The 18,167-nt window shown below is 32.4% G+C and overlaps 1 protein-coding gene across 6 annotated transcripts in view; it reads left to right on the forward strand.

Annotated features, from left to right (window-relative positions):
- GALNT13 (polypeptide N-acetylgalactosaminyltransferase 13) overlaps positions 1 to 18,167 on the forward strand; it is a 462,057-nt gene that overhangs the window by 301,409 nt on the left and 142,481 nt on the right. For all 6 annotated transcript variants that reach the window (XM_074336508.2, XM_074336503.2, XM_074336499.2 and 3 more), the window contains exon 9: positions 2,102 to 2,282. In XM_074336508.2, coding sequence (XP_074192609.1) covers positions 2,102 to 2,282 — 181 coding nt within the window. The remainder of the gene's footprint in view (positions 1 to 2,101; positions 2,283 to 18,167) is intronic.

The raw sequence follows: 18,167 nt of genomic DNA on the forward strand, positions 1-18,167 counted from the left end.
GCATTGAAATAGAAATTTAGAGTGAAAATGTATGAATAGTGAAGTAGTAGAAGGGAAAGCAAGATGATCCAAAAAAGGGGTCTGCTACATAGTCATCATAGGGAAACAGTGTGATCTTCACTTCACCATGGCAATTTCGGGGGAGCTGCAGAGATAAACTGCATTTCACAATGAGTATAAAAATGGATAAAATGAGGAAGGGAAAACAACATACATGCATACACATTTTATGTTGATTTATGTGAGGAGAAGCCTAAAAAGCTGATACGTTGAATAGGAATGTGGACCAAGGGATGAAGTTTTCACTGTGTTTTATAATGTTTTTGTTTATCTATTTTTAAATCTATTTTGAAGATAGAAGATTTTAGGAGATATAATGTAGAAATAGACATAATCTAGTAATAAGAGAAATTATTGTTGTTTCAGGAGAAGATCAAGGAGAGGACCAAAGCACTGATTTCCTTAAGATAGACTTAAGGGATAAGATCTAGATTGACATTCAAGTGTTAATTTGTGTTTGCTAGAGAAGGGTCAACTTCCTCTATTTCAATTGTAAGGAAGAATGTAAAGATGTGTATAATTACAAGATTTATGGATTTCTTGCTAGAAAGATGCTAAAGTTACCATTTAAGCACTTTGATTATTTAATAATGAGCTATCCTGTCTTTTAAGGGGAATGGTGAATTCCATGCTTTGATATTGCTCCATCATTTCATTGTTGGGTTTGGAACATCTTCTCTGTTAGCATTACACTGTTTAGAAAATTAGAAAATGAGAAAGAATAGATTGCATATATAATGTCAAGCCTTTGTCGACAAATATAACTTGTTATTTAGCATGTGTAATCTGGTAAAAATGAATGTCTCTTATATTACACAAGCCCCACAGCAGCCCTCTAACAATAACATTTATATTCTAAAATAAATATTAATTGAGGAGCCAACTGAGAAAACGTTTTCTTTAAAGATAAGTATCTCTCCTTAAAATAAGAACAACGTTAGTTATAGTATAAAACCAAATCTTTCCAAGTATGTATAGTGATAATTATGACTTTTATTTATTGGGTTAAAAACTGTATGCATATGTAATATATTACTTTTATAATAAATATATGAATGTGTTTATATGTATATATGGCATATCTATATATCTATACTATATATAAGTACATATATATAATATCTATATAAAACACACATATACATATAGTACTAGTATAACCTATGGCTATCCAATGGAATTTAATAGAGATAATGATTTATGGATACTTAATATGTTGCCTCAACTGCATAGTAAATCTTGGATACCATGAAATATATGGCATATGTCTTCCAAGGGATTGTATTAGGTTGTGCAAAAGTAATTGTGGTTTTTGCAATTGTTTTTAACCTTTTAAACTGCAATTACTTTTGCACCAACCTAAATAGTTTTAAAGTAGTGAGAGTGAAGTAGACATTTGCTTACAATATAGTCAGGTTTTCATAAAAGCATATTTAAAGTGCAAAAGTCACACAGGAATAAATCTAAGTACTAAAAATAAATGATTTGGAGATGGGCTTTGAAGGATGTATAGATGCTAAACAGATGCAAAGGAGTCCTAGCACATTTTAATAACAGTAATAACATATCCAAAGTCCTAAGATACAGGAAATATGGATGACTGGAAATAAATGGTCATTTAAAATTCCAGACGGATGCAGTATAACATATCTTTTTTAATCAAACTCAGTTATTGACCATGATATCTAACGTGTATAAACGCATTCATTCACAGCAGATTTTGGACACCAAATATCTATTGAACAGCAATTACATTAACTACTAGACACTGAAAATTAACTAGTCTTGTAAAGGCACATGCAAATAATTATATCTTGCTTCCATAATTCTAATGCTACAATATTTAAATATATACACTTCTTCCAAATTAGAATCTTTTGCCAAACCTAAGTATAGTAGTTCTAAATTTTGTGTCCATCTGATGTTTGCTTAAACCATATAAGATCTGAAGATTTGGCCTTAGCTAGCCTCAGTTACTTCTCAGTACATATTGCTGCATTATCTACAATGAATGTTATACAACAATTGCTCTTTTCCCCAGATTTGGCAATGTGGAGGCTCATTGGAGATTGTGACTTGCTCCCACGTTGGTCATGTTTTTCGGAAGGCAACTCCATACACTTTTCCTGGTGGCACTGGTCATGTCATCAACAAGAACAATAGGAGGCTGGCAGAAGTTTGGATGGATGAATTTAAAGATTTCTTCTATATCATATCCCCAGGTAAACAATTCTAATATGTTTCTTTCTCTGCAGGGGAAAATCAAATTTTCAACATGCTTTATATGTGTTTTATTATTGCTGCTATTCTACTAGTTTGAACATAATGTTGTTTATGACCATAATGTTGTAGAAAATTGTGTTTGAGAAAGTTGTCCTATGATGTTAATTTTCACCTATAGTGAGAAAGACTATACTGATCTCAAATGTCTAAATGTTCTTTTTTTTTTTCTTTCTTTGTTCTTTCTCGGCACAAATATTATGCTAGAAAAATGGAGCAAGCAGTACACAAAAAGATCCAAATTAACATGTATCAGGTCAATTTAAAATAATTTTAAGAAAAGTAAGCCTTTATTTCTTTGTTTCACAAATAAAGCTGGCTGAATTGGTAAGAAATTTTGATAATGTTTAAACAGAGATGTGTTTTATACTGCCTTATTTTCTTAAATACCTGAGTAGGAAAAGATTAAATGATCTACAGAAAAAAATAGAAAATTATGAAGATATTAACATTTTTATTTTGAAAGAGTATTTAATGACATAGTAAATTACTCACCAAAAGATAAGTGAAAGGGCATCAAATGGGACAATAAAATATTATCCTTAGTTACAGAAAAAGATAGATCTAGAAATAGAAGTAAATGTAGGCTATGGCTGGGTGGTGGGATTTTGAGTAATTTCATGCTTTTCCTAATCTATCTCTATATTTTCTAAATTTTCTTAATAAAAACATTATTTATGCTTAAAAATTCATTTAAAAAGAATTATAAAATACATTTTAATAAAGTATTTAAAAATTTAAAGAATTTAAAAAGTCATTAGAAAAGAAAAAAAAAAAAAAAAAAAAAAGCATTGTGAGAAATTCCCATTGCTGGGTGGTATGATTGTAAGTAATTTAGTTCTTTACAATTTTATAGAATTTCTCCAGCAGTCATGTTACTTATTTTTTTAAAAAATCTGAGACATTACATTATTTTTAAGGGGAAAAATGAGAAATTATGAGAAGATACAAACAGGAGGAAGACACAGGGTTGCCTTCAAGATATGAGTCTACACAAAGAGACCAAAGCATAAATTAATATAATAGGAATTCAACTACATTAATAAAATAATTTTTATGTTCCATTTTTGATAGTTTATGTGTAGGTCTTATGGTCATCAGTGTCATTATTATGTAAACCTTAACAAACAACAAAAATCTTTCCTCACGTCCTCTTTTCTACATTATCATCTGTTACATGGCTTAGAAAAGCCTGTTTGGGTTCTAATTGGCATACTCTGCTTTCTGAAAGTTTATATGAGCCTGTGAAAACCCTTTTACAGCTGAAGAACAGAATGAGCAGTATGACCTTTCTTATTAAGATACAGCACTGCTGTATAAAAAAGGAAAATGAGAGCAGTGCATGTGAAAATGTGTGATTAGGAAAAGGACTTTTTTCACACATTTTCAAGGTCTTCTACGTGAAGAAGCTATTGCTAGGCACATTATTTCGTGCATAGATGTACTTTCCTTTACAGTGGAAACCCAGTCCGGATGTTCACAGAGTTGAGTCCAGCAAGAGCCTGTAAAATTCACAGCAAGGCAGTGACATTTATACAACCTTTTCATTTTCTTTTGATGATACTTTTTGAATTCAAATCATTACTTGTAGAAAAATATAAGCTCAAATATGAACAAAGGGAGTAATGGAAGAAAGAAATGTGTTATGTGTGATTATATACAACTTAACATTTAGGAATATAAGTAACTGAAATGATTAAAACCATATGTGTTATATTCACTCATGGTGAATATTGTTTGCAAAAAGTGATGTGTTAGTCTTTTGTGTAATTTCCCATTGGGTGAAAAAGGCAGATAAACAGTGGAACAATTTCTCAAATGGTAATGAAATGACAAGCTTTAGAGTAAAAAGGTGAAAAAGAACACCTGCTATCTGCAACTAATGATTCGATGTTGCTCAGCAGGAACTGTTTGTATATTTTGGAAAGTGTAGTTTTTACAGTACAATAAATACCATTTGGGAAGTTATTGTTCTTATAAAATGGGCTCATTTATATCCATAAACGTACTTTGGAAAGCAGAGAAAGGATATTTGGGGAACATCCTTCTCAGTGGAAAAGGAGGAAGGAAAGAAAGCCAGAAACTACAGTTGGATGCCTAAAAACAATTCTAGTTTTAGCCAGGTTTCAAATCATCCAAAAACAGATAAACTCAGTTGTACTGGGGCAGCCAGGAATCTGTCATATGAATGGTATCTATAGCCTTTTAGAGTGGATAACTATTTTAGTCATTACTCATGGTTTCTGTTACTCTTAAAATCAAACTCTTGGATTTCTTTGCTATTGCCTATAATTGTTGGGTTTTTATTTTATAACCTCGTTGAGTAACAGGGAAGTTTGTAAAGAGAGAAGGTGGTGTTGGAGGAGACAGGAGGTTTCATACCGAGAATTATATGCTCTGCTGTAATAGTCATAAACACACACACACACACACACATTTACAAAGAATTCTAAAAAGTTTATATTGAACTCTGTTTAATTCTCCTGACCACTGTGATATTCTGGCTAAGGAAATTTTGTTGCTTTCTAGTAGCTCCTGCATGCATCTGTTAATTTGTCCAGGATGCTTTGTGAAAAGATTCCCATTTTCTATACCCTGACTTCTATACTAAATCTTATTCTTCACTTATATAGTCATTAAAGATACAGTTTTTAAGTACTGAGCCTTTATGAATGGAATTGTTACAACATCGTTTCCTTCCAATACTCTATAAAATACCCACTTTATTGGTTGGCTTCAGAGATGCTTCAGTTTTATCTATCTTCAACTGGGTATTCTTCTTCTCTGGAAAGTGTATTTCGTGTAGTTTTGATACCACAATCCATTATTACTCTGCATCTTAATGTTTCATTTTTATTATTCTCTCTATATCCAAAGTAGTTCAGAGACTTGTATATCCAGTGCTTAGTAACTTTCCTATCACTGTGTAGTCCTTGAAAAAAAGAAGGGCTGAATAATTAGAAGAATGAATGAATGAATGAATGAATTAATTAATTAATTAATTAATTAATTTTAAAAGGAAGCTACTATTTTGTTTCTTCCTTTCTACTGAATTCTCCACAGTCATCTGGTCTATATCAGGGAATTTCTTCACAAGAGTTGCAGGAAATCAGAAACATCTGTTCCACCTCTCTGACTCAACTCCTCGTTAAGGCTCACTAACAAAAGAGAGGTGAAGGGTACTCTTCTTACAGCTGGAATAGTATTCCTCTGTGTTTGCCAATAGAAAAGAAGTTTCCATTGGCTTCCCCCAATGCTTAGGGTTTTATGATTCCACCATAATCATAGGTACACGCAGTAATATAATCTTACCTTTCAGGACAAATATAAAGTCTAACAGACACAATTTAGGCAAGCAATAACATTCTTGAATAGAGCAGCATAATACAAGAGCCCATAAAGTTAAAATAAGATTATTTTTTCATATATCGATTTTTATTTTTCTCAAGACCCCCATTAATTTAAAGTTAACATGGGATGTATAAAAAACTGTACGTTTGAATTAATTTTACATATTTAAAAATAATTACTATATGCCCTAATGGTCTTGGCCTGTGCTCATTGGCCAGTGGCAATGTCGGTACCGTTGACAGTGTCTTTTTATGTCTCCTAAATGGGTATATGAATGAAGAGTGGAAATATTTTGAAATAGTGTTGAAGAGTACATTTTCAACATTTGGTTAGTTGCTTTTTGGTTGTCTTTTCAAGGATGCAAATACTATAATAGCATAGAATTTTGAAGCCCTCTAGGCGCTTAAAACTGGGGGCAGTTTTTACTTAGTAATTGGGGCTGTTTCAGCTTGAGCAAATCTGATTGTTCTAGCAAATCCTTTGAAATTATGTGATGTAAGCAGACATTACCCTTCACAGAAGAACCCATTGTAAGTAGCAACATTCTTTTCCTATTGGTCACAGGTAAAAAGCTTGAGAACTTTGAGTGTGGTCATACTAACCATATTTTTGAAGTGCTGGCTGTTCTATAAATATCGTTTTTCTTTGGAGAGGTAGCTTTCTAACTGTGTATCCATTGACATGGTGAGTAGAAGCTGTTCTTATAAAACCTCCAGTTGTTTTTCCTTTTCTTAATGGACAGCTTGTGCATTTCTTTTGAGCAGAAGCAAATTCATAATCAAATTTAAAGATTCCGAAAACATACCTTTAAATGTATTTATATGTAACTGGGAAAACAGCTTATTTTCTTTTGGCAATATTGTAGTCTTTTGATCTGCATTTCCGGTAAACAGAAAGCACATATTGAGAGAAGAATCCTTGAAGATATTTTGAAGATTAACTCTCTATTTGTTAACCTTTTAAAAATCATTTCATTAAAAGTAGTATTTATTAGCAGCATCTTTGGATCCTTATTAATGTTAAGGCCTATATTCATTTCTAGCTCTTGAAATGTGTGTCTGTAAAATACCAACGTTGTCCAGCATGCTGATTTTTTTTAAAGCTACAATATTTAACAACCAGCTTTCTGAGTGTAGGGCCTAATTTCTTTTATAAGTCATAGAAATGTAGTTCCAGCATGATTTCATAAGCACAGGTTTTGATGTTTCCAGCAAAATGTGCAGCATGCACTTTTTTTTTTTTTTTTTTAATAATTCAGGGTTATCAGTTTTTGGTTGGCTTAAGATGAATTCATCCGAAAAGAGTGCAGAGCTTCTGAAAGTAAAGTACCTTTGTACCTATGAATTTTGATTTTTTATTATTTAATAAATGCTTTTTCAGCAGCACCAACCATGGTATCACTGAATGAATACAATATTATGAGGAGGAAATTCTAAATCATTTTAATATGCTATATTGTAATAATGCATAATTCATTTATCTATGTGATACCTTGAAATGTTAAACGTTGAAATAAAAGATGCCAGCTATAGTCAATATTGTTTTTATGTGTACAGACAACTGCTTTTCCTTGCTACAGTCAAACACTTTTGAATTCTTTAAAGGATTATGTCAATTTTTATTGTTAATGTTTGATTGGTATTTATGGTTGTTTATTTGTATTTCTATATGTGTGACATGTATCTGTGCTATGCTGGGTAGGGGGGATACAAACACAGATAAGATATTTCTTTTGCCTTTAAAGAGTGAACTGTCTACATCATCACAACTAATTAGTTTAGATGAAAAATAAGATTAAATTCTTAGTACAGGGGGAACATACTGTCGAGAATTAAAAGAGGTACTTATGTGAACTGCCTACATTTTCTTTGATTCCTACTTCTCACTCATAAACTTCAAAATCAAATGAGTCTCCAAATCTTTTCTATTCTACCTGCTAAGTTCTCTGAAATCCATTCAATGATCCTCATTCTTATACTCTTTCTGCATCCAGACCAGCTCCTGGTCGTCCTGGTGGGTCTCCTTGCCTCAGAACGTGCCCACATTTCAGCCACCCTTACAGTGCTGCTGGAGGAGCTTCCTGAAGGTCAATCTCATTTGATCTCTCAACTTACCTAACAGCCTTTTAGTGACTTAACACGAGGTCACAAGTTCATGTGAGCTGGTCCTGGCCCAGTTTTTCCAGCCTTTCGACCTACTTTCAACCGTAGCATTCCACACACCAACCTTGTGGAACTATTCAACTCCAAAGCTCAACATGCTCCCTTCTGCTTTCAGTTTTCTGCATAGCTCTAAAACAAAATTTGATGCGTTAATGAATGCTGCCACATTTGTACAAAATGTCATCATCATTCACCTGCAATTATCATTCATGTATCAGGTTTGATATAATTCCCCCAGGAACTCCAATGGCTCCCTGTACTTCTGTTGTGGCATTTATGCATTTTTAAAATATTCCTTTCCTCCCGTAAGCTATGTGAATAATGTGACTACATATTTTTTTGTTTGTTTGGTTTTGTTTTTAGAGATTATCGAACTCAAATCTATTCTTTTCTTATTTTGTTGCATATGTCAGAGGCAAATAAAACATCACCAGTGTCCCCCTCCCCCCAAATAACCTTCCATCCATTAAGCATTTGATGTGTATCTTTCAAGTCCTTCTCCGATGCATCTGCGTACATATACAGGTATATACACACATGTAAGTAAATAAAATCAAATAATAGGTACTGTTTTCATTTCCTTTCTTTTAACTTAATATGTCTTGCTATGTTGAATATATAATTCATATAGGATTATATAATTCTCCTTGGAAGCTAAATAATATTATATTACATAGATGTATCAAAACTTACTAGCAAGCATTAGTCTGGTTTCAGTTGTCTGCTATTATAAAAAAAATCACGGAAATATTTCTTGTAACAACATCTTGGTGAACCTGAGAAGATATTTTTGAAGAATGTAGTAGCATTAAGAAAGAGAGCTCTGGTAACAGACTGCCTGAGTTAGTTCAAATCCTGGCTCCATGTAACCTCTCTGTACTTACTTAATCTCGCTGTACTTAGTTTCTTTACTGTAAAATGGGAATTATAATAATAGGGCCTTCCATGTAGGGTTTTTTGAGACTTAAATGAAAATAATATATATATATATATGTATATATGTGTATATATACATATATATATAGCACTTATAAAAATGCATGGCAAATATTACACACTAGATGAGTGTTACATATTTCTGTCATTATACGCCCAATATATTCATAGAAATAGGTTTATTGGATCAATGGATACATACACATATATTTTGGTAGATATTTTCAAAATTTCCATCCAAAAAACTATAATGATTATCACTCTCACTGATAGTGCTTGAGCACTTATAGTATACTATCAACATTCTAGATTATCTGTCTTTTTAAATTTTTCACATATATGTGTGTATACATATATCCATATATTTATTTGTAATTGCATAGGTATCCTGTTTGTTTTCTTACATGGCTACTAGGCATGAATCTCTTTTTTGCCATTTTTTATTTGGATTTGTTCTTTTCATTAATATTCTTTGTTCATAATTTTGTTGGAAATTGTTTGCCCTTTTATGTATTGATAGATCTCCCTGTATTCTGGTAATTAATATTTTGTCTGTTATGTACAATGCAAGGGTTTTCTCCCAGACTATTATACAAGTTTTAACTCAATTGATATCCAAAAAGATATTTAAAAAATAATTTAATTGTTGAAGTAAAATCTGTCTGTCTTAGCCTTTATGGTTTTTTGGTTATTTTTTGTTATAACAGTTTTTCCCAAGCCTAACACACTTTAGATGCCCCAGAAATATTCATTGAATGATTTAGGTTTGAGTTGAATAAAATGTATGATTTTTATTTTAAGGTAGTCAGTAATCTCTCTGGGCAATAAGCATGAGCAGAATATCAGAACTATATAACTTTCCTTATGAAAACTATCATTATTTTTATCCATGGAACATAAATAAAAGTATCAGCTATAAAAGTTAAGTTTCAAATAAGTATACTAATGTGATTATATTAGTTCCCATTACAGTAATTCTTTCCAAGGAGCTTGAATGTATTCATGTTCCATAAAGTTAAGAAGCAGATGGTATCAATAATATTCGTTGAATGTTGCAAAAATATTGAATTACAATAGGAAGGGTGGTTGGTCATTGTATCCTCAGAGACTTTGGGAATTCAGCAGCTATTTCAGATACTGCTCCCCAAATAATTTTATCATTATTAAATCTGGATAGTTTCTGAGTATTTCTAGAGCGTATCTGTATAACTTAAATTCTAGTATAGATTTAGTCACAGAATAATAACCACATCTAGAGTTTAGATACCAAAATTATTTATACATCTAGTTTTTGCTTCTCCCTCAAACAAAGCATGTGTAGTTCCATTCTAATCACATTGTGTATATGTGCAACTAATGCAATATTCTGAAGTTTCCCATTAGTACATTCTAATCCAATTGGATTAGATTGTTCATGATTAATTTGTATTCCCTTAAGGTTTGTTGAACTAATCAAAGGAGGAAATTTCAATGTTTTACAAATTCATACAAATGATCAAGAAAACTTGTGTAAGATGCTTGGATTTTTACTCTCAGGAGTTGGCTGAGCATTTTTGTTTGATGTAAAAGTATTAAATATGAATCAAATCAAACATGACTCAGGTATATACAGAAGCTTTATGATATCGATTTGCATCTTGTCAGTTTTCTTCTTCAGAGTGCCCCATGTCATTATTTAATTTTAGCATAACTAAAACTGAACAGCTTAAAAATTACATAATTAATTACAGTAAATTTCAACTTTAATTTTTTTTTTTAACTCTAATTCTTACCTGAGTTGAGAGAATCACTCTGACACTCAGCAGCACTCATTTATATAAAGTTATTGGTCATCAGGTGGTTACACATAATTACAGATTTCTTATTTCTAATACTCTCAGACTAAATTCCCAGCATTAGGTATTCTGGTGGATCATTTTTGCCTGAATTCTTATGCTATACTCATCTTTTGGCAAAGAAAACGTGAGTTCAATTCTGGAATTAGTTACATATATTCTCAGGAAAGAAAGCAGAGTCCAGGATAACTGCTATGGAATTAGGAAGGCCAGTATTCTCTACATCCAATAATGACACAAGGTGGATTAAACTTCCCACATTTGCTAAATTGAAGCTCTTTAAAATGATCCCTTCCAAAAAAAAAAAAAAAAAAAAAAGCAAAACAAAATAAAAACAAAACTAAACTAAAAAAAACTAACCTCATACTTCCCTACTAGACATTGAACTTAATGACACATTACCTCAGCACTCTAATAATTCACATTTCCTTGGGAGTAGTTCCCCTTTAGCGTATTAACACAAAATTTCTAGAAAATATAAATTCCACTTTTTTTAATTACCTTTATCCAATAGGGTTATACGTTGAAGAGAGATTTGCAGCAAGTCCTTAGTAGGAAGAAATGCTAAACAATGGATATAGGCCAGGATGAAAAGGTACATAAGGGAGATAGAACAAGGGCTTTGCAAAGGGAAAGGAAAACAATTTCTGCAAGGTAGGATGCTTGTTTAACTTTTTGCATAATTTTATGAGAAGCAGCATAATGGGGAGTAGTTACTGTTAGTGTGGAATCTTCAATGCTTAAAAGCAGATGTCCACCATATTGATAACTGTTAGTCTATGAGATGCCTGATGTGAGTGCTGTGTTAGACCATGTGCACACATACACATAGAATCATTAACACGTAATCAGTGAGGTAAGTACTATTGATTGTCTAGAAATTTTCAAGCTTTAATTGCAAGAGATATAAGCTAAAATTATTAATAGATTGCTACGTTTTACAAGTAGATTGAAAGTGACAAAATGATTAGATTTTATCCAATTATAAGCCTTTATTTTTGGTTAAATTGGATCAGCAAGTAAATTTTAAATTATATATGATATTAGCAATTTGAATTAAAGTATATTCTAAACATATAGTTACGCTGGCGAAATATATCAGTTAAATCTCTTTAATTTATATGGTTGAAAATAAGATAAATATAGTGATGGTGTTCTTATTACTGAAAATTATTTGTCAGAATTCTCATTTCTAAATGAGCTCCCTCATGACATCATTTTATTATCTTTTTAAATAGTTTTTTGTTATAAACTTCATACATTCTTGCAAAAAGTCTCTTAACAAAATTTGAAAACTGTGATCGAACAGGGATTTTGTACAACTTAATTTAGGGTATTTTATTATTTTAACATAATTAGCTTTTCAATAAAAATTCTTATTGGAATTAAAGAATATAGATCTCAAGCATATGAAAATATTATTTAATTGATCACAATGAACATCAAGTTAAATATAAGTAGCTTTTGACCTATGGAAGGAATTTCTCACTTGACTGAGAATTAAGGTATAAGAAGGATGCAGCATTTTTACTAAAAGGGGCTATTATGGGGAAGAGCTCAGTTATTGGTACAGACTCAGAAAATAAGTAATTATACGGAGGCAACTTCATGTTCTAGATCAAGAAGCTTTCCAGAACTATAATGGATTGATTTGCAGTATAACCATCTTCTTGTCTCTGGATATATTGAGAGGTTAGATATCTGTCTTTTAGGGATTCTCTAATGAGGATTAAATAAGAGGTTGGATTTGATTTCTTATCAGATCTTCTAACTCTAAAATTCTACCATCAGAGAAACTTACATATCAATGAATAAACACATATTTATTAGCCCCTGGATTACATTAAAAGGAAACAGATTTCAGCTCAACATCAGAAACTTCTAAAGTAGAAATTCTCCAACCATGGGACAGGAAGTCTTGAGGAAGGGTGACTATATATCCTTGTTTGCTTGAGACAATCATGGTGTAATATGTATATTTTTTCCATATACGCAAAATGTGTGTGTGTGTGTGTGTGTGTGTGTGTGTGTGTGTGTGTGTGTGTTTCAGATTCAGAATTTTTTGGGAGATACTGACTTATTTCAATCTGATTTTTTGATTGTTTAATATACTGTACCTTCTCTAGCAATAATAGATATGCCTTACTTTAAGTATGGGAAAGACAAAAATGTTAAACTCTCATTTTGATGGAAATATTATTGTAGGTTTCAATATAATCATAGTAGGTTTCCCTTCAAGTTTAGAGAACTAAGTAGACATGCCATAATATTTGTTTGCCAAGTATCCTTCTTTCTGAAAGTCAAACATACTTATATAAAATTAATTTTTTAATCTCAGAGGTAACATATCTTCCATTGTGAAATATTGCTTCTAGAGATAATATGGATAGCAGAAATCCATGCACTTCCTCACTCCTGCCATTAAATTCCTGTGACATCTGTTGTACTTTATATTCAGTGAAACCCCAAATTTTGAAACCACATTTTCTTATCTATGTGTACATATGCCAAATAGTTGCACAGCTAGTGGACATCTTTATGTTCATGTGTGCAACAATAAAATACATAAAGTAGATGAAATTTTATCAAATAAAAATATTTCCCGTAGTCATGGGTCTAATTTTTGAGAAAGAGTATGTAATATCAGACTAAACTATTATTTCTGTGAATACTGTGGATTAGTATTTGATAAATGGACATTTTCAGGAGGATTTGTTTATTAAGGTTAGGTTTTTCCCTGACAAATACTATCAGAGTACACAATTAGAGCATATTTATGACCTCATATGAATGGTTTACCAATCTAAAGTCTCCACCTTTTACAATGAAAATATAATTTCTTCATTGTCAAACAAAATAAAGAAACTTGGAAGCCAAATGCTGATGAACTGAAAAAGAACATAAGGAGTTTTTGCATCTACTGTGTTATATCTCCCCCCTCGGCCCCACCCATTGGACTTGCCCCTGTTCAGCGTTACTGTATTTTATTAACAGGAAAGGAAAGTAACGAGGTATAGGCCTCCCAGCAGGTTTCTGAGTGGTGTGTTCCATAGGTGATGTTGCCCAGCAATGTTCATTTGTGTCAGGCGCTATGGTGTGCTCACAGAAGTCTTTTCCCTGTCATGGCAGTAAAGAGTAATAGAGGAGGGTGGTGGCTTGTGGGGAGAAATTACAAATGCATGGTATAATAGGAACCATAGCTTAAAATCAGTGTTTTAGTTGTCAAAACATTAGTTTCCCCCATGACCAAACTTGGCCACTCTAGCTGCTCTAGACCTGGACCAGAAAGGCTGAAGAGCACTCTTTCCTTCTGCTTTCAGATACCATCCCATTCTGGCGCTGAAAGCCAGATCTTTGTCTGCACAAATCTATGCCATCCAAGATTCTACATTTGATTGTGAACTCCTTCAAAGATAAGACTCCTGGGGAAAGTCACATTGAAAGGATGTTTTCTTTTGCAATAATACTTACTTGATGTTCTAATTTCCTATTTTCTTCTGGTATTATTGGCCTCCCACTGGAAAGCCCTCATAGAAAGGTGGCGAAGACAGTAAGTAGAAAACCAGCTCAGAGAAAATACTCATAGATTAGAAACTAACATCGTAAATGTGCTTTGCTTAAGAGTTGTCCAAGTAAATGGAAGATGCCAGGGGATCTGGAATAGGTAACTATGGGAAAAGGGGACAGGAATGAGTGGAGGAGAAAGAAGAGCAAGAGACCAGTGGTTGTAACCCAGGAGTCGGCCAGGCAACATCATGAGGAAGGGAGCTACACCTGGGTGAAGAAAGATTTAGAACAATAGTAGCTGTCTCCTACCAATTGTCATTCTTTCTTCCTTTGTCTTCCTCCAGGATGCTTACCCAGTGATTCCTATTTTCCCAAACCTGCTTCCAACTTCTTTCATCCTACCATCTTTTACAAATCCTGTATTAGCTGAATATAACCAATAACTGATTCATTCTCATATTGTTGTCTTCTCTTTAAATTAAAAGAATTGACAAAAAACATAGTTTAACTTTTTTGATTAAACATACACACGTGTATTAATATAGAAGAAAAGTCTTAATCCAGTACTAGCTATGTAACTTGGGACAAGTTATGCAATCACTTTATGCCTCAGTTTCTGTATCTATAAAGTAGGAATTTTCATAGTGTTTATCTCAGAAAATCTAATTTTTGAGATTCTGAGATTCTCATTTATCACATAGTCCATCTTCATGACTATTAATGAATCAATCATATAAACATACTGGAACTGTATCTGAGACATCCTAAGGACTTAATAAAGTATAAATAATAATAGATATCTGGAGAAAATATAAAGAAGCACTGGTTGGAGTCAAATATTTATACATAAATATGTATTATATTCCTTAAAGTCATTTAAAATGTCATTGATAAATAACAGATATGTGAAAAATAGTTTCATAATAAAACGACTCTTTTATACCGAAATATACTTCTGGCTTTCTTTAAAGCAATCTTTCTTAACTGGGAGCAGAGATTGTAGACGGCTTCAAAAACCTCATGATGTATATGAAACTTTTCCCTGACAGATACATGTACACACAATTTGATTCACACAGATTTAAAATTCATGGAAGCTTGGTTCCCGTTTGTAGAATTCTAAAGAGCCCCGGACCCCAGGTTTAGTACTCTAGCTTTTTTTTTTTCCTTACGATAAAAACTCTTAGAATTTACTCTCTTAACTTTCGTATATATCATACAGCATGTTAACTATAGTCAACATGGTATCCATTACATGCCTAGTCCTTATCTTGGAACTGGAAGTTTGTGTCTTTTGACCTCCTTTCACCTGTTCCCCCTCTACCACCCTCCTCTGGTAACCACAAATCTATGAGTTCATTATGTTTTAGATTCCGCATATGAGACCAATACAGTATTTGTCTTTGCCTGACTTACTTCACTTAGTATATTGCCTTCAAGGTCCACCCATGTTGTAGCAAATGGCAAGATTTCCTTTTTTTTCTTTTAATTTTTAATTGTACTTGACATTCAATATTATATTAGTTTCAGGTGTACAGCATATTGGTAGACATTTATATAATTTACAAACTGATTCCCCCAATAAGTCTAGGACTCACCTGGCACCATACACAGTTATTACAGTATTATTGACTGTATTTCCTATGTGGGACTTACATCCCCATTACTAACTTGTAACTACCAATTCGTACTTCTTAATCCCTTTTCCTTTCTCACCCCACCTCCCATTTCACAAACATCAGCATAATTATATCTATACCTGTATCTGTATCTATATTTATATCTATATCTATCAGGTTGGTGCAAAAATAATTGAGGTTTTCGCAATTTTTTAAATTTATTTTTTAAATTTATTGGGGTGACAATTGTTAGTAAAGGTTTTTGCAATTTTTAACCTTTTAAACCACAATTACTTCTGCATCAACCTAATATCTGGCGCACAACTTCTTTATAATTCCTCTGTTGATAGACACTTAGGTTACTCCCTAGGTCTTAGCTATTGTAAATAATGCTGTTATGAATGTCAGCGTGCAGATATCTTTTTGAGTTAGTGTTTTTGTTTTCTTTGGAAATAGTCCCAAAAGTGGAATTGCTGCATCGTATGGTAGTCCTATTCTTAACTTTTTACGGCTCTTCCATACTGTTTTCCATAGTGGCTGCACCAGTTTACAATCCCACCAAAAATGCATAAGGGTTCCCTTTTCTTCACTTCTTTGCTGGTATCTATTATCTCCTGTCTTTTTGATGATGGCCATTCTAACAGGTGTAAGATCATATCTCATTGTGGTTTTGATTTACATTTCCTTAATGACTAGTGGTGAGGAACATCTTTTCATGTACCTGTTGGCCTTTTGTATACCTTCTTTGGGAAAATGTTTATTCAGGTCTTATTGCCCATGTTTAAATGGATTATTTATTTATTTATTTATTTATTTATTTATTTTTATTGCTTTTGAATTGTGTAAGTCCTTTATATACTCGTATTTTGGATATTAACCCCTTATCTGCTATATGGCTTGCAGGTATTTTCTTCCATTCTGTAAGTTCTTTTCACTTTGTTGATTTTTTCTTTTGCTTTTAGTTTGATGTAACTCTACTTGTTTACTTTTGATTTTGTTTCTTGTGCCTTTAGTGTTGTATTCAAAAAAAATAATTGCCTAGATCCATGTTAAGGGGCTTATTTTCCTATGTTTTTTCCAAGGTATTTCATGGTTTCAGGTCTTATATTTATGTCTTCAATCTATTTTGAGTTCATTTTTATGAGTGATGTAAGATTAGGGTCTAGTTTTATTCTTTTTCATGTGAATATTTAATTTCCCCAGCACATTTATTGAAGAGACTGTCTTTTCTTCACTGAGTATATTTGGCCCATTTTTCAAATATTAGTTGACTGTAAATGCTTGGGTTCATTTCTGGACTCTTGATTATGTTCCATTGATCTATTTGTCTGTTTTTATGCTACTACCATACTGTTGTGATGACAATAGCTTGAAATCAGGAAGTGTGATGCTTTCTGCTTTATTTCTTTTCCTTGGGATTGCTTTGGCTATTCAGGGTCTTTTGTAGTTTCATATAAATTTGAGGATTATTTTTTCTACTTCTGTAAAAATGCCTTTGGAATCTTGACAGGGATTTCATTAAATCTATAAATGGCTTTTGGTAGTATGGACATTTTAACTATGAATTATTTCAGTCCATGAACACGTAATACCTTTAAGATTCTAGCTTTAAAGACAAATAAGGAAATTACAAATAGTGGATTTGAGTTTAAGATGTGAACATGTGGATTTTTTATTCAGTGGGAGCTACCTAATCTTTCATGTATTGAATACAGGCATACCTTGGAGATATTGCAGTTTAAGTTCCAACCACTGTAATAAATCAAACGTTGGAATAAAGTGAGTTACAATTTTTTTGCTTTCCCAATGCACATAAAAGTCGCTTTGCTATACTGTAGTCTACTGAGTGTGCAATATCTCTATGTCTAAAACGACAATAGTAGCATAAAAGATCACTGATCCCAGATCCCCATAACAAATGTTAATAATGAAAATATTTAAATATTGTGAGAAATACCAAAATGTGACACAGAGACACAATATGAACAAGTGCTATTGGAAAAATGATGCTATTAGACTTGCTCAACACAGCGTTGCCACAAACCTTTAATTTGTAGAAAACACAATATCTGTGAAGCACAATATAACAAAATGTAATAAAACGAGGTACACCTATATTTCATTTAAATTGGCAATTGAAAATGGTGATCTGTAATTTCAAATCTAATATTTTATATTCTTAGGAAATAACTATTTCTCCAATTATTTTGAAATATGGGACACTTTTCTACCACTGGTTATATAGATTTGAATGGGATGATTCAGCAGCACTCAATAAGGAAGTGTATCTTCCTCTGACTGCAGCCTCTTAATTTGGGGCAAGGCACAGAGGCAAGAGTGGAAACAGTGAGCACCAGAGTCTTGTTCTCAGACACTAGGACAAGAGTAAGTAGGGATGTAACTGGATATCAGTAGCA

Source organism: Rhinolophus sinicus, chromosome 17, assembly GCF_057876585.1.
Source record: "Rhinolophus sinicus isolate RSI-liver-muscle chromosome 17, RSI-T2T, whole genome shotgun sequence".
Lineage (NCBI taxonomy): Eukaryota > Metazoa > Chordata > Mammalia > Chiroptera > Rhinolophidae > Rhinolophus > Rhinolophus sinicus.